The sequence below is a fragment of the Rhinolophus sinicus genome, chromosome 3 (genome assembly GCF_057876585.1).
Source record: "Rhinolophus sinicus isolate RSI-liver-muscle chromosome 3, RSI-T2T, whole genome shotgun sequence".
NCBI classification, from domain to species: Eukaryota; Metazoa; Chordata; class Mammalia; order Chiroptera; family Rhinolophidae; genus Rhinolophus; species Rhinolophus sinicus.
In genome coordinates this window covers 132,513,758-132,538,301 of record NC_142503.1, presented here as the reverse complement: position 1 = coordinate 132,538,301, position 24,544 = coordinate 132,513,758, and the positions used below count along the sequence as shown (strand labels likewise).

The window sequence follows — 24,544 nt, the reverse complement described above, 5'->3', positions numbered from 1 at the left end:
GATAAATAAAGCATCCTCACAGGGTAGCATTAATTAATTGCCTGAAATAATTTTAAAGCTGTAATGAAAGGTCCTGTCTTTACCCCGTGGCATTATTTCCCCAAATCAGTGAGCCTCTCGACGTTGGAAACCTCATGCACGCTTGACTTATTTCGCCCTGATGCATTATTTGAAATCTCTCATTTTTCTGCTCGTGTTCTGGCCAGTCTAAGCCCAATCCTGTCTCTTTACCCTTGAGTTTCAGCGATAGCCTTACAGCAGGGCTTCTTAACTCTCCTTCAATCTACCTTTGTATAGTGGTCTTCAGAAGAACACTTGGATAAGGGGATTTGGAGTAGAGTCATTGGGATTGAAAAAAACAAGCACGAATTCCACAAATGATTCTGCTGTGCACCCCTAGGTGGGAACAAGGACTTTAAACTGTTGCTAAATGAATGTTCTACGCAGCATCCGATTATTACATGGCTCTCCTGCCCAGAAAGCTTTGGTTGCTGTTTATCATTATATAAATTCGTACTTTTTCTGCCCGGCATTGTTCTTCCCTCCCATTCAGCTCCTCCCTTCCCCAACAGTGCTCATCAGTGATGCTCAAATATCCCGTGCTCACACCGACCTCTGTACCCTGACTTGTGGTTTTTCCTTGGCCACCAGTAAGGATGGATTCTGTTTTTCATGATTCAATTCAAGTGTTACCTCTTCCAAGGAAGTTTCTCTGGCAAGTTCCTTGTTCCCTAAATTTCTACATCATTTTTGTCTAAACCATAATGACTTTTATTGGGAAATACATCTTATCACATACCACTGGCTTATAGCTTTAGCCTTAAATAACCGATGAGAACGAAGAACCAACTAGAGAGTAAGAACCACATCTTTCACAATTAGATCTTCTAAGCACTCAACATAATCATCAGTATGTTACTTCTTGCAGGAAGTCCTCCCTGTCCTAGATCTGGGTTAGATATATCTCCTCTACATACCAGTGATATCTTGCTGCATTCCCGTTACATTATAAGTGCATCACAACTCCCCGTTTTTATTTTTATTTTTGTATCTCTTATAGACTATAAACTCTATGAGAGCAAGGCTCATATTTATCTGGTCCATCATTGACCCTCTAGCACTTAGTACAGGTCTTGATATATGCACAATACATACTTTTTTTTAACTGACAGAATGATTGATGATTTAAAAATATGTGTTTGGTTGAGACTGGGACAAAAGGACTAAATAACATCCACAGCATCTTAACATTTTGATTGACTTGGTTTCAGGTGTCATAGATAAGTATAACCTAAACATTATACAGAATCAGATAAGTAGCATTTGGTTGTCTACTCAACTATGTCATGTTCTGATATATAATTGATAATGAAATTATCAATTCATTATAATTATCAAATTATTTTCTATACATGGTGTTTTCCTTGTCTAAAAAATGCAACCTCCTGGAGAGCCAAGGATAGTATTTGTTACTTCTACATGTCTCCCACAGTTCCTACCTCAGTGAGTGTTTCTTGATTTGATGTCATAAAATGTAGTTTTTAAAGAGCCTGTGTTATAATGTATCTGCCTGGTGCTAAACATCTGTTGCTTCCTCACAAGTGCTGCATTCATTTTAATGGCACTGGTGCATAGAGGTAAACAGAGCCTTGGCAGGCCTTCCATAAAGGAAACTGTGTTTGCTTCCTTCATTAATTACTAATGGAGCATTAAGACATGCATTCTCCTTTGAGCCAAGTTGGATAATTCCTGGCACTTAAGACTAGGGTGCTTTCAAAAGTTGAGGCATGTATTGACACACCAGAGAGCGTGCCCTATAGCAAGCACAGGGGTGATTATTTTGCCAAGACTGTACAAAGCTTCAAATATATCAATACCACACGTACTGATCTGTCTCTTTTACCTTTTGCAGGTCTTGGGTTAACGTGGGATAATAAATAGGAATCTCCAGAATGTCTCTGAAGGCAGCCACCACAGTACGAATTGGGCAAACCATCAGAAAGATACAGAAAGGTTAAAAATAAAATGGTGGTCAAAGATTTACCGGAACACAAAACATCAGAATGAGGGTGCAGTGCCAATAGAAGACATCTGGAACAAAATACGATTTATCAGTTTTTACTTAATGCATTAATAACACAATCAAAATGAAGCATTTATACTCTGGGGCATGCCAACTAGCATAACATCAACATGCTAAAGTGAAAACAGTAAGAAATAAAAGAGATTGACAGACAGTTATTGGTAGATAAGTGTATCTTGGTAGATACTTATTGATAGATGTTGGTATACTTTAACTATAGTCATCATATGATAATTTAAACAAGATAATATATGAATAAAGACATAAACTAATATAATTAAGAATGTTGAATAATTGGTTATATTTAGACATTTATGGACTATATACAAATGCATCCCGTTTTAAATATTCACTTGGAAAATTTACAAAAATACCTTTTTTTAAATGCAGAAATTTTGCAGGCTACTCACACCCATCACAAAGCAAGGAAGTATAACAATATAAATGTAAACAAAACAACCTAGCCACTTGGTACTGTCTATATTTGGGGGCTAGAAGAAATGGGAATTAAAGTAGGTAAGATTATCCTTTTAAGGATAAACTTCAACCATACATAATAAATTAAGATAGAGTGACACAAAGTCACTTTGAAGAGACAATATGATTCCAAGGACACTAAGATCTAGCCATGATCTTACTGACTATATTAACATGATCTTGCTGAATACATTAAAGGGAGTCTTATCTAGCTGCTGGACTTGAATAATATGACCAGTTGGCAAGACCATCCTTCTCGTGGAGGTGCAAGTATGGAGTTATTGTAGCCTGATTTTACTTCTAATTTCATGCACACCTTTTGATTTTGGTTTGGTCCTTTGTGTATAGTTTCATGTACAGGGTGATTGTGCGTTAAGGGAGCTGAGAGTGTGGAGCCTCTGTGACCCAGTAAAGTTAATGAACAGGAATTCATTCCACGAAATGGTCTGCTCTACTGCTGGAAAAGTAAGCTTCCTGTACCTTGTAGGATATTAAGGATACAAGAAAAGAAAGAGTGCAGAAATTGATGTGCATTTGTATATATAAGTAAAGCAATTACACAGTGTAAGTTGTGCTTACTACTATGCCTTGGTACTCAGAGCAGGTTTTGATATGTATGGGCCACTTAAATATTTGTTGAAGGAATGAAGTGGGGAAATATAGAACTACTTAACAAATTCTGGTGGGATAATTGGTTAACTATTTTTATATGCACTAAAACAGAGCATATGGATTAAAGGGTTAATTTTAAAAATAGAAAAACTAAAAGAAATATCCACATATTTGGTAGTACTTCTGAAGGGACAACAATTTTGTAAGCTTAAAAGGATGAGAAGAAATTACAAAGGCGAATAACAGCAATAAATCTGACTACATAAATATTAAAAACTTATGTTAACAAAATATAATAATATCCAGAAATCAGAGTCAGAAAACATGGGAAAATATTTGCAGGAAATATGACATCCAAAGGCCTGATATCTTTATTATGAAAATGTGCACACAAATTTATAATAGAAACATTAAAATTCCAAGAGCATAAACAGACAACTCACAAAAAAGAAATTAAAACTAGTAAGTAAATACATGGAAAAATATTTGACTGACCTGGTAATCAAGGACATTCAAAATAAAACAGTAATTTTTCTGAAAGCCTTTTAAATTATCAAGGAAAACAAAAATTATTTTTATAAAACCCAGTGCTGGTAAGGATGTTGTAAAAGTGGCATTCTCATCTTTTGTTGATGATACTTTATAAACTGGTAGCTCCTTTCTAGAGAACAGTGTGGTGATATAATATAAAGGGCCATAAAAATATTTGTAGCCTTTGACCCAGGAATTTGACTTATGGGAATCTATCTGGAGGAAAATTAAACCAAAACATGGAAAAAATCAAATGCCTAAGAGTAAATTGGGAAACATTAAATGTCCCACATAGGGCAATGATTAATATGCCATGATAGAACCACTGAATAGAAAACTACATAGCCATTTGTAATTAAGGGAATAGAGACCATGCAGCCACATGGTGGCTTATGTTTTAAGTGAAAAATAAATGAACATTTATGTATAAAAAGATATGTAGGGGAGAGAAGATTGAAGTAAATATACCAAATTTTAAGTGATTGCTCTAGAATGGCAGGAAGGTAGTGACTTTCACATACCTTTTTTTGGTTATATGTTGTCAGTCAGCCTGTTCTCATACCTGGATGCCAGTTGCCTCCCTTTCTCTTCCCCACCGCTCCCTCTCCCAGCCCCCAAGCTCCATGCCCCGCTTCCAAAGCCCTACCCATTTGTGTCAGTACCACTCAAGTACTCACTGGTCCAAGAAACCCTCCCCATCCTATATCAACCAAATGCAACTCTCCCTTTTCTGTGCTCCCATAATGCTGTATTGACATTTTAATGAGAGCATGTATATAATGTGCTTTGGATGGAAATGATACATGAGTAATTAATTTAAAGAACACAGGGAATTGTTTGATTCTTTTTCTTTCCCACAGCACAGAGCACAGAGCCGGAATAAATATTAGTTGACATGAGATGCACTGACATGAACTGCTTGTGATTCTCTGGCAGGTGGAGCTCATGAAGGGCTGCAGCACTTGGGTCCTTTTGGGAACATCCCCAACATCGTGGCAGAGCTGACTGGTGACAACATTCCCAAGGACTTCAGTGAGGATCAGGGTTACCCAGACCCTCCAAACCCTTGTCCAGTTGGGAAAACAGGTAACGCACTTGCCCTTGGGTTCTTGGGGATGGTAGAGGCTTTGGGAGGAAATTAAACATTTGAACATCAGCTACAAATATTTGGACTAGAAGTAGTATTTCTAGTCCGATGAGCCCCTATGTGTTTGTAGGTAGATTGGCAAGGGTAATTTATTCTAGAACCCTTGGTGAGTTCTGGTGTTCAGATGCACCCACTTCAGACTCCCTTGCCAAGGCTTGACCTTCTGTCTCTCTCCCTCTTTGGGAATTGATGGTCTTTTCTGCACTTGCTATTCTTTATATAAAAAGAGAGGGTTGTTTCGTTTTTGTTTTTTTTGGCCTCTTCTTTGCTACAACTGCTGCCTATTTTTAGAGTCCTTGGTACTGATTATTTGGCTTGTGGATTACCCATGCCCATTTGTTTTCCTTACTTCTCTTGACACTCAACATTTCAACTGTCTTAACCAGTTAACATCTACCTTGAAATATTTGTCTGGAGGCCGGGAGGTGGCATGAGAGTGAGGGTAAGAAGTTGGCTAAAGTAGAAGGTGGAAACTTACCTCGCTCCTTGTGTATGCTTTCCACTTTCCTGCTCCCTAATGCCAAAGAGAATGAATGGTGAGTGGGCTACACTTACGCTGGGCTTTGAGCTGCTTCCCTGGGGGGCTAAGAATAGTGGCCCTTGATTCGGACTACCTGAATTCAAACCAAGTTCAAGGTATGTGACCTTAAACACGTTAATTAACCACTTTGCACCTCAGTTTCCACATTTGCAAAGTGGTAATTGTGGGAAATAAATTAAATTACCCGTGTCAAGGACTTAGCACAGTACCTAGCACAGAGTAAGGGTCATTACATGGCATCCTGATTATACTTAGCTTTGCCACCAGCAAATAATGCGTCTCTCTCCTTGGGCTCGTGCTAACTTTTAGCACCAGAGTAGTCTTTCCCCCTAGCATAATAATAATAATAATAATAATAATAATAGCTGGTACTTATGATCCTTACTTTACAGAGATGGCAACTGGAGCTTAGACAGTGACATGCCTAAGGTTAGCTGTGTAGCAAGTAGCTGAGCCAAGATTCAAACTCAGGTCCATCTGACAGAGGGCTGCACTCAGCCGCCATGACAAATTGCCTTGCTCTGAAAATTGTGACAGCATTGGCCCCTCAGCTTTTCTTAATCATAGTGCAGGCTCTCTCTGGAAGTCACTGTGTCTGAGAGATACTTCTCATTTCATTTAGGGTGAGGTGTCTGTGTTTCCTGGGGCACAGAGCCTCCATCCTGAGATGGAACAAGCCAATGTGGGGATGCTGGCCCTGGGCTACAGGAAAGCCTAAATCACTGCACGGAGCCGGTCCCTTCAGCCACACTTTACTTGCTCGGAGAGCATTGGGTGGGTAGGAATAAAGACCAATTCAGAGTCTGAAGACCAACAGCCTGCATGGGGATTTGGTTAAATGGATTAGATGTAATATAGTGCAGTGGTTCTGAAAGTGTCATTTCAGGGACCAGCCGCATCAGCATGACCTAGAAACCTGTTGGGAATCGAACTTTGAGGCCCTACCCTAGACCTATTGAATCAGAAACTCTGAGAGTAGTACCCAGCAATCTGTATTTTAATTTGCCTTCCACATGGTTCTGGTGCATACTCACGTCTGAGAACCACTGTTGCAGGAGAATGGAAAGAGAATCAGAGTTGGAGCCAAGAGAGCTGAGTTCTAGTCTTCACCACAGTCAGTAGTCACTTTACTTCCCTGGGCCTCTGCCTCTTCATCTGTGAAATGAGGACATATTCAGTGCCTGTAAAACACGTACAATGTAGCTCTGGGCTATCCCCCCAAAAGACAGATACCAAGCTATGTAATGAAGCACTTAGGAGCGCTGAGACAGGTGGGCTGATAGAGTTGGATAGAAACCCAACTCCCAGACCCTTTCTTGTCACAGAGGATCTGCCATTTCCTTTACTGTCTTTCCATTAAGCTAACATGTTTCTCAGTCTTTGTTCGACCATAATTTGCATTCTAAACAGGAAATCACTTGGTAGATGTGGCCATTATTTGTAAGACATTACTTCAGGTACCCTCACTGAGAATCATGATACCACAGGGGAGCAATCCAAGAACAAAATCTTAATTTCCCCTCCTGTGCCGTGTTTTCCTCTGAATCATGGCCCACTCACCCTGGATAGAGCATCGGAACTCAGCGAGTCCCTCCTCGGGGAGAGGATGTGAATTCCAGGGCACGTTTTTCAAACCTAAGATACCTTTGATTCCCGGAGCAGGGCTTTATCTCTACCTCTCAGAGAAGCAATTATGAAAAGGTTGTAAAGCTGCCCTATGGAGATTGCCAGAACTCGTGTGATTTGCTCTCCCTTTCCTACATGTTAATTGCTGTGGGTGAAGAAGTTAGATAAATAGTTCAGTAAAAAGTGGGGAGCCACAGTAGAGCGACATTAGGGACTTGTTCAGAATGCCAGTGACTTCCCCACGAACTTCATGCTGCAAAGAGCCAAAAGGCTGAATGCCTAAGCAGCTGGAAGGCCTCAGAGCAGACCCAAGAGACTAGACTACTTGGCTGATTGTATTAGACCCCTTTTAGCATGGACTTTGATGCTTCCTTATCCCTTTGAAAAGAGATTCTTTCTTCCCCCTAGCCCTGCACAAAATTCTCAATTCCTTCTCTGATCTCCCCCGCCTTTTTTTTTTTTTTTTAATTTTTAATGGGGAATATTGGAGAACAGTGTGTTTTTCTAGGACCCATCAGCTCCAAGTCAAGTTGTTGTCCTTCAATCTAGTTGTGGAGGGTGCAGCTCAGCTCCAAGTCCAGTCACCATTTTCAATCTTTAGTTGCAGGGGGAGCAGCCCACCATCCCATGCGGGAATTGAACTGGCAACCTTGTTGTTAAAAGTTCGCGCTCTACCTGAGCCATCCATCTGCCCCTGACCTCCCCGCGTTTAAAGCTGTTGTCTAAAGCACATTAGAGACAGCAAAAAAATGACTCATTTTCAGAACATCATGTCTAGTAATGGCAGGGCATAGATAACAGCATCTGCCAAGAGGGATAGCCTTCCTTGGCTTTGAATGGAAGACATGCTTGATTTCAAAGAGCAGTAATAGGACAAACTGTCCTTTAAAACAGACAGTGGAAGAGAACTAAAACAAATAGCAAACGTATTATGCACCAGATGCTCTGTATACGATCATGTCTGTTCCTCATAGCAGCTCTATAAGGTAGATATGTGATTATTCCCATCTCATGGAGGAGTAAATGGACTTAGAGAGACTAAGTTAACCTTTGCAAGGCATGAAACCCATCTATCACTTATGAGCCAAGATTTGAACTGTGTGTTCTGGTCTACTTGCCTTCAAAGTTTACCCTGTTATCACTGTAACACACATCACGTATTGTCTAGTGATTGCTGTTGTTCTTGTATAATGTATTTTTTCCAAGAAGCTGAAATTATTTCTAAAGAGCTCACCCAAGAGAAAACAAAGTGAGTCATGTGGAATGTAGGTATATTAGTTAAGGAAATACTTGTTATAACAGATAAAAAATTATAATGTCTTAACACAGTAGGAGTTTCTCACTTGTGTGAAGTCCTGCCAGAGGTAGGTGAGGGTGTGGTGAGGAGGAAAGGTTCAGGAACTCTGGCTGCCATCTTTCATCTTTGCACTTGACATCCACAGTTGCCCTGGTGGCAAGAAGAACAATGAGGCTGGGGTGGTGGGGTGGGTGGGCAGGGAATGAGGATCATATAGGAGGTTTTTATGGGCCAGGCCTGGAAGTGGAATAAATACATCACTTCTGCCCACACCCCATTGGCCCAAACTCAGGCATATAACATCACCTGATTGCAAAGCAAGGCTGGGAAATTGGCTGTGTGCAGAGGGGGAAAGGGAAGTGGGTTTGGTAGGTAGCCAACCAGTCTCAGCCAACCAGTCACAGGTAGGAGAAAGAGTGAGTTTGAGATGAACAAATCCCATAGGGAAAGTGACTGATGTGAATAGAATCTGACCTTTGGGTGTCTAGTTGTCTTTAATAAATTAACTCTTAGAATAATGATAAGTGCCTTGGCTGTTCCTCAAAAACCTTTTGCTGTTTGCAGTAGATGATGGATGTCTCGAAAACACCCCTGACACAGCAGAGTTCAGTCGAGAATTCCAGCTGCACCAGCACCTTTACGATCCAGAACATGACTATCCAGGCTTGGGCAAGTGGGTAAGTCCAATCTTGGTTACCAGTAGATTTTGCACTCTGGTGCTCTGAAGTGTACTGATGGCAGAGATGGCAGAGATGAGCAATATGGGTGGGGAGAGAGAAGAAAGAATTATGTAGACTGATTTTTCAGAAATCTCCGGTTGAGAGGGACTTTGTGTAATTACCATTCCAGACCACGATCGTATGTCTAGGGTACAATATACCTGCCCATCTGAAGAGTCGATGACCTGAACCTATCTCATCAGTTATAGTCTCCAGAGACTTCTACTCCAATCTGGGTCGTAACACATCCTAAAGTCTTACTAGTGCTTCACACAGCTCTTATAGGAAGTATGTGACTTTTTTAAAATGAAAGGATACTGAGAAAATTTGCAAATGTTATCTCTACACTGAGGGAGATGACCTCTGCAGAACGAAGGAAAAACAATGCCAGAAGCTTAGAAACAGATGTATGTAATTCTGTGTTGTAGAAAGAGAAGACAAATTCCAAAATGTGTAGCAGTGAGCTTGCTGTCAATACCAGGCAAGAATCTATAATTGCCAGTTAAGGAAATTCTTTCTAAGCACTTGGAAAGAGAAAGCATGGCACAGGTTTGCTAAAAACACATTTTGTCAGACTAATTGTATTCCACTTGCCAGCATTATTCCCTTACTGGCTGGCTTGGGAGGGAAATGAAGTGAGCATGGTCCACTTGGACTTCAGCAAAGCATTTGATGAGATCTTTCATGATCTCCTATTGGAAAAAGTGGAGAGATAGAGCCCAGGCAAGAGCACAACACCAAAAGGGAGCTTATTAAAGAGTCTGTGTCAATAGGGAGACAGATTTCACATGGCGTCCTGCAGGTCCACGTTTTTATAAATGTTTGTAATAAAAAACTTAGGCCGTGTACTTAGCAGATTCTCAAAGGATGACACAAAGTTGGAAGGGATAGCACTGAATGACAGAGCTGGGATTCAAGATGATCTTAACAGGCCGGAACAGTGAGTCAAATAAGATCACATTTGAATGGGGATGTGTGTAGGTCCCTGTGGTTGGGCCTATGTAATCAAATGCTAAAGCCACGTGAGGAAAGTGGAAAAGTACACACTTGGAAAGAGAAATCTTTCTGAGCGTTCATTCACGTATCAGTAGGTAGTTAATATATCTGTGGAATGAGTGAATGAGCAGATATGCCTAACTGCCTAAGTCCGTCTAAAGCTATCGATCCCTTCCCAGCTCATTACTGGCAGCTGACCTTGCTTCCTACTTTACTGGGAATACTGTAGTCTCAGAGAACTGAGTTCTCTCCCTTCCTTTTACACTGTTGTGGAAAGAAAGCGCTGTCCTGCCTCACTAATGACCATTTTCAGTTTTTCATCATCTTGCTTTAACATTGCACCGAGTTGACTGACATGCAACCCTCAACGTGCAAACATTTCCTGTCTTGAAACGGCAAAGCAATGACACCCCCTAAGTGAATTTGCTTCCTCTACTATGCATTATTCTATTTCTCTTCTTTTTCATAAGCAGTTCTGTTCAGGAAAATTGGCTTGTGGAGCCGTTTTGAAGCCTACTAGTAGAGTTTGAACATGTTGAATTAAATAGGCAAACATCTGTAGGTGCTTGGATAAGAGTCTGAAATTATGAAAGGCTCCTATAAAAGAAGTTATTCTGGTGGTGTAATAGAGAAGGAACTAAAGGCAGGAAAAAATACGGGAAGTAATTCCAGTTATGAAGTCTGTGAATATAGTGAACTCAAGTGGATCTCACCAACATGATGAGAATCTAAGACACTCTGGAGGAGGCCGGAGAACCGACTAGAATTGGTATATGGCATAAATATAGCACGAGGAGGAAAGAAGAGATGTCAGGTTTATATGAAGTGGACGGTGTGAACTTTTCCTCTGAAGGAATCTTAAAAAGAAAGGCAGGAAGAGGAGAGGGAGGTGGGAGAGGAAGGAGGGAGTGGAGAGAGGGAGGGAGAGGGTAGGAGATCACGCAGGAGCACTGGGAAGGAATACACAGAGGCGGGCAAAGGTATTGCCTAACAGAAGCAAGGGGCAGGTTCAACAAACACCAAACAGAAGACATGGAGCTTGCTTCGTTTCAGGCACTGTGATAGGTACTCAACAGGCAATGGTCATCAAGACAGAGTACTGGTTCTCAAATCGCTTAGTCTTCTGGTTGAGAAGAACTGCAGGAAAAGAAAACCCGACTTAGCACTGTTCAGCTTCATGTTCTAGCGACACCATGGGCACCAGGTGCAAGTACTGCAGTAGGAAAGATGGAAGGTAAGTGTAGAGGAAGATCCAGGACTGAGGACTCACATGGCCAATTGCACAACAGCCACTGAGGCAGTCGAAGGTGCTAAAAAGGTCAGCATGCAGGTCTAAGGGGAGACGGTACCCGCGTAACTGGTTGGCTAGGCATGAACTAAAGAAAGCAAGAGGGAGGCTGAGAACAGTTTGAGTGAGGGCAGAGATCCCAACTGGGGAAGCGGGAGAGATGGAAACTTCTCTCTTGCCAACTTTCCTTGCCTCTTCTTGAAAAGCTTTAAAGATTCGTCTCACCAAGTTCTAGTCACTCTCAGCACTCCAGTAAGAGGCCAACCACCATCCTTCGTTCTCTGTGTATCCTTCTCTGAATACTGATTTGTTTTCCCAGTCTTTCCCCTTCTATATTTGTGTCAGAGCTCAAGAGTAGGACTGAACGTAAAAGGGGAGTACTATTACAGCGTCAGGGACCAAGAACCAATGTTTGCACACCTTTTACCATCTATATTTATGGGTTTGTTTAAACTTAAGTTTCCTTCATTTATTTTCTCATTACCACCTGGCAGTAAAACATGGTTTGCTTCATCTTCACATGGAAGTGTGAACTGAGTATGTCTTGCTTTTCTAAGCTGGGGTCCATAAGTCTTCCTCAGTATTTATATAGAATGATGGCCTCAAGCTTGTCTTAAGCTCAACCATCCTTTAGGTTAACAAAGTGATTATCTTTCACATGAAACTGCATATAAGACCCTGATTCCTTATTTGCTAATAATCTTTCCCTGTTTTTGACATTAGATGAAGCTGAGCTGGGTCTTTCTTTAGCAGATTCACAAAATATATCAGTGTCTGCCTTGTTTCCTACATTTGTATCTCTGTTAATGCATCAAGACACATTTATTAAATGCACATATCATATGTCTTCCAGGCCTGTGTTAGGTGAAGGCAATATGAAGATGAACAGTAATTGTATTTTATAATGCATTAATAGATAGTCATATTTATTGAGCACATACTATGTGCCAGACATTATGCTAAATACTTTACATGAATTATCTCATTCAATCTGCCCATCCCTATCACTCTCCTTTTACAGATGAGACAATACAGGCTTAGAGAGTTGAATAGGCTGCCCAACACAACAGAGCTGATGATTGCCAGAGTTGGGATTTGAACCAGACCATCTGACTCCAGGAATTCTTTAAAACTTGGAGAAATTCCTTATCTCTTCATGGCTCATTGCTCAGAATGTGTCCTGTCCAGCAGTCCTATTGAGTCCGACCCCGGCCTGGTTACCTTTGAGACAATGTGTAACGCACAGCACTGAGTGGCTGTGACCAAAGGGTGGCTAGTAGATGTCAGTCACCTCCTCCCGTCACATTTTCCTCTCCGAGGGTTCCAGGAAAAAGTTGTCTTGAAAGCCAATATTTCTCCCTTCCAAGTGCGTATCACATCTTTTCGTCAGCAGCTTGGGCAGGTAGAGGCTCTTCCTTAAACGGAAGCCACGGGTCATGGTGAGAGCCGGAGCCAGGTGAAAAAGAAGAGCCAGGAACGCTGTCTCTGCCTTTCTTCGCGTTTCCTGACCTCAACATGTCTGAAGAGTCCAGTGCTCTGCAGTTGGCGCTTGTCTCATGTTTCTACGTGATCAGACTTAAGTGACACTTTTCTGATACGTTCTTCTTAGTGTTGCGTATCAGGAGGCACGCGGTCCCAGTTGGTCCCAGAATTGCTGGTGACCTGGTTAAAGTCGTGTCTGCCAGTTTTCTCCAAGGTAAAATTACCATTTTTGCTTTTGAAATGAATAATTGATCTGCAGGGAGATACTTTGAGACTGTCTAAATGCTCTGTCCGTGTTAAAATTTTAACCAACAGTTTTAGTATCCATTGATGATACTCGCCAGAATCAGTTATAACTATGGTCATTTTAATGGTGATTTTCTTACTCTAGTAGTCTTTATGCACTTATTCTGTCCTAAGCAAGAGTTTCCCCTGCTTGCTTTATGTATTTATTTAAATTGTGTTTATCGTGCTCGCTTCGGCAGCACATATCCTAAATTGGGTTTCTCTGTGTAACATCGGTATGGATTTGTTGATACCTGGTATTATTTATTTTGCTGTTCAAACTGTCCTAGGTTTAGCCAGTGGGAGTCTCTGCAAGCTGGCTTTTCTTTCTTTTTGACATGTCCCATCGCTTTCTGGGCGCTTCCTTAACTTTGTGGCTCAATTAGATATTCCAACTTCATTCATCCTTGAGCTTCCCCTGCCTTAGTCCTGCAAACAGACATTTCTCCAAGAAGCCTCCCTGGTTCCATTTAGGAATGGAATTTGAAACCAACATCTGGGCAGTTGTCCAAAATCTTGATGGCACAATGGAAAGCCCTTTTTATGAACTCGGACCTGCTACTCACATGGGAAACAGGCTCCACACGGCTCCCTCCTCACCCATCAACAAGGAGCGGGTGTCAGGAGAGGGGGCTGGCTTCTTCGCATTCGTTTTGTATCCTTCTTTTACCTCCACTGTGCCTGCCACTCCTTGCCTTTAAATCCATATAAAGTAGGGCTAATCTGGAATGCCCTGGCCACTGTCATGCAAGGGTGGGACAGCATCGTCCTGCTAATCCTAACCCTAGCTCTTAGGGAAACACAGGGACCATCCTTGACAGGAAGACTTGCCAGACCTTCTGCATTTCCTTTAGAATGAAGGCTCTTATAGACATAATTGGCCCCGCAGCCTTCAAAAGGAGAGTAATTAAAATGCTCCTGGTGGCACAGTGGAGCTCTGTCACGGCTGGTTGGCTGTCCTACACAACGGTCCCAACTCAGGTGCCTCCGCACACTCCCTCCTGCTCAAGCAGCTGAATGAGGGGTTGCACATGAAGAAACTTCTTTCTGCGCGCCCTTTCCCCAGCCCCCTGTCCCAGCTCTGCATGAACTCCCCGGACAGTCTCTGTGCATCAGGAATTGTTACATTCCAGAAAGGCATCTACAAACGGCAGGAATGAGCCTCACGGCGATATCCTCCTTCCTCAAGTGAATGATCTACACATCCCCCTTTTCTCTCTTCTGATATAGATGTACATGTTGCTAATTGAGGTAGCATTGGTTTAGAACATTATATAAGTTCCAGGTGAAGGACATTATGATTCGACATTGTATACACTATAGCGTATTCACCACCGAAAGTCTAATTTTCATCTATGACCAGCCAATTGACCCCCTTAACCCATTTTGCCCTCCATCCACCCGCCTTCCCCTCTGGTAACCACCAATCGGTTGTCTGCCTCTAGGGGTTTGTTTTGTTGTTTGTTAGTTTGTTTTGTTTTGTTTTATTCCACATGTGAATGAAATCATGCGGTATTTGTCTTCCTTCGTCTGACTTTATTTCACTTAGCATAATACCCTCAAGGTCCATCTATGTGGTCGCAAATGGCAAGATTTCAAGAGATATTAAATTGATCAGTTCCTCGAGTGAGCACGAGAGGGAAGCTGTGACCAGTACCGGCCCTTTGGCAGTGGAGGCTGCTTCCCTCCCTGGCACAGCCTTTCCACATACTTGAGGTTGGGCAAGAGATATGCACTGTAAATTGTGGGTGAGGTAGATTTTAATGAACATGAAAATGATGAAGCTCATTCTTGGCATTTGGCATTTGCATTTCTAAATCTACCATTAAAAAAAAAAAAATGGTTCTCTCCAGACAGCTCAGAGGATACCAGTGTTGTATAAACTTGTTCCTTACCAACACTCTGTCGTCTCCTTTTTTTTAATCAATGTCAAGGTATTTTTATTTAGAGTAAGATGAATCACCATTTTATACATTATTTCACTTCTGATTAAAAATCAAATAAAAAAACAACACAAGTAAAGCCCCCTCCCCCCCCCCCCCCCAGTTCCCTTTCTCCCATTCTGCCTCCAGGTTAAGTGTCTGTCTTTTATAATCCCAATAGAAGGGAAATCTGTTGAGCATGTGTCTGATATTCTAGAGCTCATTTAAGTCCACGATGTGTTTGAAATACAGCAATATGTGGAAACACTTATACAAACTGTGGTAACAGATCCCGTTCTTTCCCCCAACATAACTTTCCTTCTGCCAAGAAGTTTTTTGGCAGTTTTTAAAAGGTTCACTCTATTAAAAATGTTATAGACCAAATGGTTTTCCGATTGTCTTGACTGGGTGCACTGACTTTAGCCACAGGAGGAAAGGTTGCAGAAGTCAGAGTGTTTCATTTATTTACCTAGAAGATTGTTATTAATAGTCAGACACGACTCTGGAGAACAGTTTCTGTGTGCAGCTCCTAAACAGGGAGTTAGATACAAAATTAATGCGAGATAAAATTGTTTGTTTTAAACAAAGGCTGTTCAAAGTGGGGAGATAGGTTTCCAACGCCTCTTGTGTTTCAGAATGTTGTATTTTCCTGTTTATATGATTGTCGATGACACTGATGTGCCTCAGGGCATTGCAGAGAACTTTATTAAAAGCTGCACAACCACCAGCTTTTCCCTTGTGGTCCATCTTTCTGACACGACATTCCTTTCATCTAGCTTTGTTTCCAAAATATGTGTATGTAAATATCCAGGGGACACACCAAGGGTTGCTTTTAAAATAGACGTTCACCAAATTTGATCCATACTTCTGCATTTGTTTTCTTTTCTCCCCGCTCTAGAACAAGAAACTCCTTTATGAGAAGATGAAGGGAGGACAGAGACGAAAGCGGAGGGTAATGTACGGCTGGCTGGGTTGTTGTTGGGATGCCTGAAGCTTCTGAGTGGGGTAGTTGACAAGCTGGAACTTTCAGTTGCTGGAACATAGAGAATCCTTTCACATGCAGTCCTGGGAGGGCAGAGCAGTGGTCCCATGTGACGAGCGCCATGCCCAGAAAGTCCGCCCTTGGTTTCTGGGATGCTTTCTCAAGCTCTCACATGTGATTTTTAGTGGGAAGCCAAGTTGTATGGTGATTCCATCACCTCCATTGCACACAGGAAATGTGCATTGTGTCTCTCGCATAGATGTGGGAAATGCGGGGAGTGCATTAGGACAGGTCTTTCTGCAAAGGGTGTGTAGGCCACTGGGGGTAACTGCTCACACATCTGCATCCATTATATAAACCCACAAGGTAGGAACAAGGAAGTGATGAGCAGCAGTCTCCAGGCAATAATTTTGAAGGAATATGAGGACAAAAGATGAAATGAACGAACCTCACTCCTCCTACGTACCATTTTTCTTGGCCTAGCCGGATTGATATAGAAACCCACTAGATAGATTATATCTGTTTGCTGACCTCTGAATTTACTGCAGGCTTCGTTACTAACCATTCCAGGGTGAGACCTTGGTCTGGGTGCTTTACTTTTAGCCACCATGGCGTTGCTTCATGTAAAGCCGATTGTCGCATATGCTTTGGGTTTCCAGTGCATTTGATGGCATCGGGACTTAATAAGGGATCATTGTCTGTCCTGTCAATCCACGGCTGCCTTCCCACACAGAAGCGCCTGGCCACCGGCCATCTTTTTTTCATCAGATGGAGAAAGAGTTAAGATCCTGCTATTACATAGCACAGTGCTGCCAGATAGTAACCATTTTGGTTAGAATATACAAACTAAACCTCATACCCATGGCCACCGACTGTTTATTAGCCTAGCAAGTGCCGGGATCCTGGCAAAATTTGGGACTCTGGACAGTGGTCATTGTGGCAATGCTGAATAGTTTTGCCAAATCCAGTCAGAGAGTGCTTTAAGAAGTGTGGATGTTCTGGACTCAGCATTCATTTTCAGACCCCAGCAACAGAGAGTTCCCAGCTTCTGTGCCACCTGACAAAATACAGAAGACCCACAGCCAATTTTCTATGTGAGATGCAGTTTTGACGCCTGGAAACAGATCTTCTTCGGGAGAGTAAACCGGGTTATTAGGGGTTTTTCTTGGGTGATTACAGTTTCCCGTGGCAGAGTATGGCAGGAAGAGTCCTGAAGGGTGTAATGTGGTTTTGAGAGAACATCAAGAAATTTTATTCCAGGAGCTCAGAATACACATAATTTACCAATAAGGTGGCTTGAATATCTCCCCATGGCACAACAAGGACATTTCCAAACAAGACCAATGATGGATCCAAAATGAATAACTTGGAATGAAGCTTTGTCTCTACTTCCTGGCTCACCCTTCCTTCTGCCCTGACTTGAGTCATGGCTGTGGGTCATGATTTAGGTTCAGTGATGAGACCCGGATGACCAAAACTCAGAATTCTGGCTAGGACACATGTTATAAAGGTTTTACTTTGGCCTCAACTTCTTCCGCATAGGAAAGGCTTAGAATCTGTGAAAATAAGGGTCACTTTGACCTAGAGGTATTAGGTTCTTTCTGTTCTCAGGCATCTACAAAGACCCATGCTCATGCCGTAAACCATGGGCCTCTCAGGACTTATGGGGAAACAGAACTTGCCTTTCCTGTCATCAGGCCTCAGATGGTGTTTCCATCTTAACTAAAGACATTGACCACTTGCATGAATCAATATAAAGAAATTATGGGCTTCCTTTTGGGAACAATCCAGGCTTTCTCCAATGAATCTCAGCATCTGCTGTCGGTTTCCAGAGAACATCAAAAACAAGGATCACATCACAGTGGTTCTTCCAGCTGTGAAATGGGACTAATGTTCGTTGTGTAACCTAGCCAGTCCCTCACCCAATGGAGAAGATAAATATATCAGTGCCTCAAGTTCTTCAGAGGATAATTAAAACCGAGTGCCATTATTATTATTACTTTTAAGTTAGGATTCAATACTAGTAAACATTTATCAAAAATGTTCAACTGATTGCCCCTTTTAGTTCTCATTAATTTACTTCCCCTCCCTTCCAATCGTTGTCATGTTCTGGGTCTGGGAAGAAGGACTATCTCCCATAAAAGTCCCTCACCAAGACAATTCTCCCCAAAGTTACAACTGAGCCCCAGGTGGTTTTATGTAACTTTCCGTACTGGCTCAAATCCAACTGAATTCCTAGTTGCTTCATGAGTAAAAGGTTAACTCACCTTTAAATGACCTTGCAAACTTTTGAACTCTTAAGAGATCTCTTGTTAATAGTTGAGATCTACTATTTATCTTGTTCAAAGAGTTTATAGACCGTTTATTCCATATTTCATAAACATGAACATCTCATGCCCTTTCTTAATATATGAGAATTTTCAGAATAGATATTATTATTAAACAACAAACAAAACATTTATGGTATCTATGATATTGAATATAATTTTTCAGTCCATACTTGCTCCACCTACCCAAAGATTCTGATGTGATTCCCTGGGGTAGGCCAGGCCATTCTAGTTGACAATCCTTGATATAAAAAGTATGTTAGCTATTTAAAATATTTTAAAGATTCCTTCCCAGCAAAGTGCCGTCTTTTGTGACATGTCATTGTTCAGATCTATGAGGACGTTGCATATGTTATAATTCTTCACTTGTTTGTGACACAGTATTGCAGGGTGAGTTGGACAGTTCATGATCCATTACCTGTCAGAATGTGGAAGGACATTTACGAATACTAAATTCAGGTTTCCATTTCTTCCTTTGGAGAATGTCTGCTCACCTTTCTAAAGGTCAGACCCTGTTCCATGGGCAAGAGAGACCCACCTGTGAACTGCCTCCATTCATTCCTGGGGGCTTAGTATCCAAGGGGATTGCTGATCATTTGTAACTACAGCTTCTTTTGTATATTTTCATTCAGGGACTAGAAGGCTATTTCAATAAACAAATATTTCAAAACGTTTTGAAATTTTTCTGCTTGCTAAATAAATCCTGTGTTGTAAAGCTGCAATTACTAGTTCAAATCCAAACCTCAAAAAAAAAAAAAAAAAAAAAAAAGATATGTATTAGAGAAGGAATGGAAAAACCTTGACTCATTCAGAATACCAACAGATGAAAGAGATGTCAGACTATGGAGACTTGAGTCAAAAATAAAGGAGCCTTCCATCTAACTTCCTCCTTTTTCCTTCAGCTTTTCAATTTGCTAGAGCTTCGATGAATCCTCTTTAGTAGAATACTGGCATGGAAGACTCAGTGCAACAATAGGGTGAACCTGTGACCAGTCTGCAGAGGCTAGTTTCCACTTGGCCCTGCTCTGTCGTCTTAAGAACATTCTTCTTGTAAAATAATTTAATGCACTTCAGATTCTCTCTCCCACCGAAATAAGGCCACCAAACAACAGTTCTCTTTCATACAGGGCTTGCAAGTCTAAGTTAATAGTGAGAGTGTGTTAGATGGTTCACATGAAATCTTTGTGCCAGAAAAGTGGGGGGCATATTGCATCTGATAAGAACTTTACAGCTGTGTGAAAGACATAAGTAGACACATTTGTCAGTCAGACAATGTTTCTCTGCCTATTGAGGTACTGGTTAGTGTCCTGGAGTAATCCTTTGTTAGGTGGTAGGTACCACTGTTACCTTGTAATGAACCCAATAGGCCAACAATGATTCTCTTTCATCTGTTTTGTGAGATGTCTGTATTCAATGTTCAGGTATAATATCAAACCATACATATTTTTTCAGAGTGTCAACCCATATCTAAAAGGACAAAGACTGGACAACGTTGTCGCGAAGAAGTCGGTGCCCCATTTTTCAGATGAGGATAAGGACCCAGAGTAAAGTGAAGATGCTGGGTGGACGCCACACTGCCCGTTAGGCCTCCATCTCGCTGATGTGCGCGTGTCATTAAAACCCCCATGAATGGCAGCATGTTTCTAATTTAGACAAATATGGATAAAAACCAGCTTTATGTTGTTAGTGCATTGTCCTTCACACTGATATCTCTGCTTTCTGCTAAATTATAATAGGAGCTTTTTTTTTTAATGCGAATCTGCAGTGAATATTAAAAAGAAAGTGTGTACTTCAACAACAGTAAAAAGCAAGACTAAGAATGACACGTCCTTAGATTTCTTGCAGTTTAGAATGGTGCTTTGGGCCGCACTGTTTGGGCCAAGTCTGTAAAAACTGGCATTTGATTTTGATGATGTTGTTCCCCCAGCCCTGGGCGTTGTCACACACCAATAAAGAAGACTGTGCTTCAGAGGAGGAGCTGACACATTTCCCTTGGCTGCGTCTTAATAAATGTGTATGCAAGCATTGGTGTGGGAAGTTTTATTTATTTAGGGCATGATAAAAACAATGTCTTTGCTTACTAGAACAAACTCACACATACGAGCTTATCTGTTCTTAATGATCCTGTGAAGTAAATGGGGTTGTATTATTATCCCCAATTTACAGATGGTGGGACTGAGACTCAGCTCTACAGAAAGCTGAAAGTGGCACATTCAGTAATCATGACTAAGGTCCTCTGAGTTTGAGTTACTTTGTTTATTCAGTAAATGTTGGGTTTCTGCCATGTGCCAGGCACAGGGCTGGGCTCTGGGGGGGTGCATCAGGGACCCAAACTGACCCCTAAGGCCTCAGGCAGCAGAGCATGCAATCCAGGTCTCGATCCAGGTCTTTCTTTCTGTGCGCAGAGAGTATACCAGTCAGCACCACTCTGCTTTGGAAGTTCGGAATGGCTGGTGTAGGAGCACTCTCTTGCCTGTTTTCTGAAGAAGTGTGCAATTTTCTTCCAGCAGAGTTCTCCCAAGTCAGAAAAACAATTCAGTGAAAGGCTGGCAGGAATCAGTTCACCGGTGAGATTATTTCCGTGCCCTTTATAACTCTTCGTGCTAAAGGAGACAACACTTTCAGGCTTTGATATCATTGGCCTCAATTTCCTTGGCTATAAAAGGGAGACAGCAGTGAAAAAGCACCCAGGGAGAATGATCATTCTTGAGTTTTCTTGTAATGAGTGCACATTAAGTCTAAATGTCAGTGACTTGTCTAATCGAAATAGCTTGACCCTATTTAGTGAAAATGCGAGTCTGTTGTTATCGCTTATAAAAATCAAGAAAGGTATTGGCACCTTTTTCGTGGAGGAGGCATTTTTCCAAGCGGGCTTCTGCAGGCAGTTTCTCCACATCCCACAGCATGATTTCAGAAGCATCTTTACCTCCTGATTTCAAAAAGTAGTTCCCTCACATTCTAGAGACGTATAGAGCTGGGAGGGTCTACCCTATGAATTCTGGATTTTGTAGGCATTTTAGTTACATTTTAGACCAGTTCTAACTCTCTTATGAAAATCAAAGACAGCGCTATCTCTAAGGTTGTTGGACAGAAAAAAAGAAAAATGGTTAAAGAAATAAGTGTTGAGGTCATGAGGAAGAAAGTGGTAGGTGAGGCAGGAGGAGGTGGGGTTACTGTGCCTGTGTTTGTCCTGTTTGCCCCCAGATGCATTCTTGCCCTCCCCTGTTGTTCTCAGAATGGCAGGTGGGGTTTCCCAGGCTCCCCTGTCTGCTAACTTCTGGCTGGGTTTAACGTGAGGGGAGAGGAGATGGTGAGAGAACGGGAGAAAACAGGGTAGTTTGTTCTCTCTCTCTGTAGCTGCCTCTTCTCAGAGGCTCCAGGCTCTGCCAGGTGAACCTGACCGCCAAGCTCCAGTCACGTGTCTTCCTCCCCTAGTCCCTGCAGCCAAAGGAAACCATAGCTGCTTCTATATTGTTATTCTCTGGGTTATTGCACTAATACCCGTAGCTTCCTGGCTCTTCTGTCACTTGTTAACCATGTTTCGGTATTAAATCCTTTCTATTTGAAATCCTCTGTGTGCCACAGAATCACGTGGTGATCATACGGTGCCATTGCCTTGGCACAGACACATGGGGCTCAGATAAGCCCACAACCACATTTCAGAGGTGACATTACAGAGTCAAATGGAATGACGGAGGCTTAGGATGCCGACCTGGGGTCACATTGGGCAGGATGTAGTAGCAGCTGCAGTTCAGAGCCTCACTGATTCTGTATTTGTGAAAGCTCCCGTTTCTAGACTCTAGTAACCTCATTATGGCAAAATTAAAGGAAAGCAAAACAAAATAGATACTGCCGTTTCTCTGACACCTAAGAACTGCATCCTGTTTAGCCAAACCTCAACTCGAGCCCTTTCCTAGTGATGGTGCTGGGAGCCAGTGAACATTTAAGGGGGGAAGGACTACCCATCAGAGCATCAAACTACAAGGCGCCCCTGGTGGGATCTTGGGTTCCTGACCACTGTACAATCAACACGACCGCTCCATAAAATTTGATGTTTTCAATAATCATAATCATTCAAGCACATACCTGGCAGGTGGTCCAGAGTCTCCTTTCTTAGGGCCCCCCCCCAACAATTGTCTAAGACACCCAGGGTATTTCACCAGTCTGAAGTGGGGGTGGAGGGATGGGCTCATTGGGCATGATCAGGCACCACAGCTATTTTTTGCTACTACACAGCCTTGTTGGCGAAGCTTGGTCTTGCCTAATGCCTTGTCCCTTAACTAGCAGAATGCCAGGCCAAGGCCCCAGGAGAGCTGACGTGAGCTCCAGGGTTGGGCTATGAAGTTAACAACTGCTTAGTCCCCAGTCACAGCTGCTATCAGCTATGTACAACACAACTCCATGTGGAGCTGCTCCAACATGTGCCGCCTCACACCCTCTCCCCTGTCCTCTTTCCAAGGACCACTCGAGAACGGACCAGCTCTAGTTAGACCCTTTTGCCAAGACATCATGAGAATTGACAAGAGGAAGTGGCCCTTCTTGCAGGAATAGCACTCATTTTTTGTCTCTGCTTTGGCTTCCCCTCCGCCAACACACTGATGAGGCTGGCATTTGTGTAGCCCTTTCACTGAGCAACTGGTTCAATTTCTGCAGAAGGCATTCATGCCCCTCCAAGTAGGAGGATAGCTGAGATTCTCTCTAAGGTTCTGTGATTCATTCACAGACATTTCATGAGTCATGACTGAGCCAGGTGGGGAGATACAAATGATTTATGAGTCCAAGAAACCTGCAAAGTAGAGACGATGATAGGGTGACAGGAATCAGTAGAATCTGTGCAGGTGTAATGAGGACTCAGAAGAGGGACAGCTAACTTAGAGTGGGTGGGCCAGGAAAGGAAACCAGAAGGTCACTCCTGAGCTGAGTCTTAACGAGGTTTTCAAAGCCTCTTTAGGAGGCTTTCCATTCTCCCTCAAAAAAGGGAGAATGGAAAGCAGAATGTTTCAAGCAAAAGAATGCATGTGCAAAACTATAGAGAGTGAGGCAATAGTGCACAAATGAGTCTAATGTGGTGATAGTTTTAAGGGCAACATGCAGTTGGAGGCTAAGAGGTAAGGATGGTGACGGGGGAAGAGACTATGTCATGAAGAGCCAAATGGACCACACTTTAAAGTGTGTGCGTTTTATCCTGAAGGATAAGTCCCAACAGGATTTCATAAGGGGAAGGGGCATTATCAAGTTCATATTTTAGAAAGCTCACTGGTGACAGTGTGTAGACCAGGCCAAAGGCTGCTCAAGTTTACAATCTAGTGAAGAAGGAATAGGAGGCGGGACTAGGGAACTAGAAATGCTGAAATTTTAGGGCACGTAGAAATTCCAGGTCCTGCGAGCTCTGGAAGCTATTTGTAAAGCAAGGTGGTTTCAGTGCTGGGTGTGAATACCACCTCCATCTCATTATGTCAGAGTATTTGTGGGGACAGAGTCCCAGAGAGCCGTTTCCACGCTCTTAGCCTCACGTGGAAAGGTGCTGGCTCGGGTAGTAGATGGCCATCAGCTGTGACTAGTTGGCCATCAGCTGTTACCAGTTAGCCATTAGCCACTAATATAACTGCCATGGCTGCGTTGGAGGGTTGGTTGGTCAGTTGTCAGAGAGGTAGACGGCGGATTGCAGCTAGCTAGTGAGTTGGTTGGTTGGTTGACAGAGAAGTGGAAGAAAGGTGGTGGATTGTGCGGCTCCTGCTTCCTGGGTCTCCAAGCCGCCAGCGAGAATATAGTGGTATGACTTCCCTATCTATGGCTCCGTGGGTGTTCCTTTTTGACCTCACCATATCCTGCATTCTTGTGTGGGGAGTGAGAGCTGAGACCCTGCATGACAATATTTAAGTTTAATTTCAGGACAAAAGGAATTCCACCATGTTGGGTAGATTCTCTTCTCAGCAACTTTCACCCAGAAATACAGTCAGGTCAGAAGTCACTCTTTCCCCCAAATCGGTTATCCCTGATTCTCTTACCACACACTTCCGTGTTCCTGTGGGATCTCACACATATTTCAGTACAGTCCCTGCAACAAAGCATAACAATAAGAGCTACTATATATACAGACCAGATTCTATGTATGTGGTTCATTTAATCCTCCCTCCCTACTACATGGAGCTATTGAGGCTGAGAAGTTACATTGCTTAAGGAAGACTCCACAACTAGTAAATGGTAGAGATGGAACTTGAACTCCACA

The 24,544-nt window shown here is 42.3% G+C and overlaps 1 protein-coding gene across 2 annotated transcripts in view; it reads left to right on the top strand.

Annotated features, from left to right (window-relative positions):
- Positions 1 to 20,340, top strand: part of SCG5 (secretogranin V) — a 48,970-nt gene extending 28,630 nt beyond the window's left edge. Inside the window, exons 3-6 of one of the 2 annotated variants that reach the window (XM_019725554.3) lie at positions 4,640 to 4,789; positions 8,882 to 8,991; positions 15,905 to 15,958; positions 19,768 to 20,340. In XM_019725554.3, coding sequence (XP_019581113.3) covers positions 4,640 to 4,789; positions 8,882 to 8,991; positions 15,905 to 15,958; positions 19,768 to 19,863 — 410 coding nt within the window. In that variant the 3' untranslated portion in view covers positions 19,864 to 20,340. Of the gene's footprint in view, positions 1 to 4,639; positions 4,790 to 8,878; positions 8,992 to 15,904; positions 15,959 to 19,767 lie in introns of both variants that reach the window. The other variant, XM_019725553.3, reaches the window with a different exon arrangement.
- The last annotated feature ends 4,204 nt before the right edge of the window (positions 20,341 to 24,544 follow it).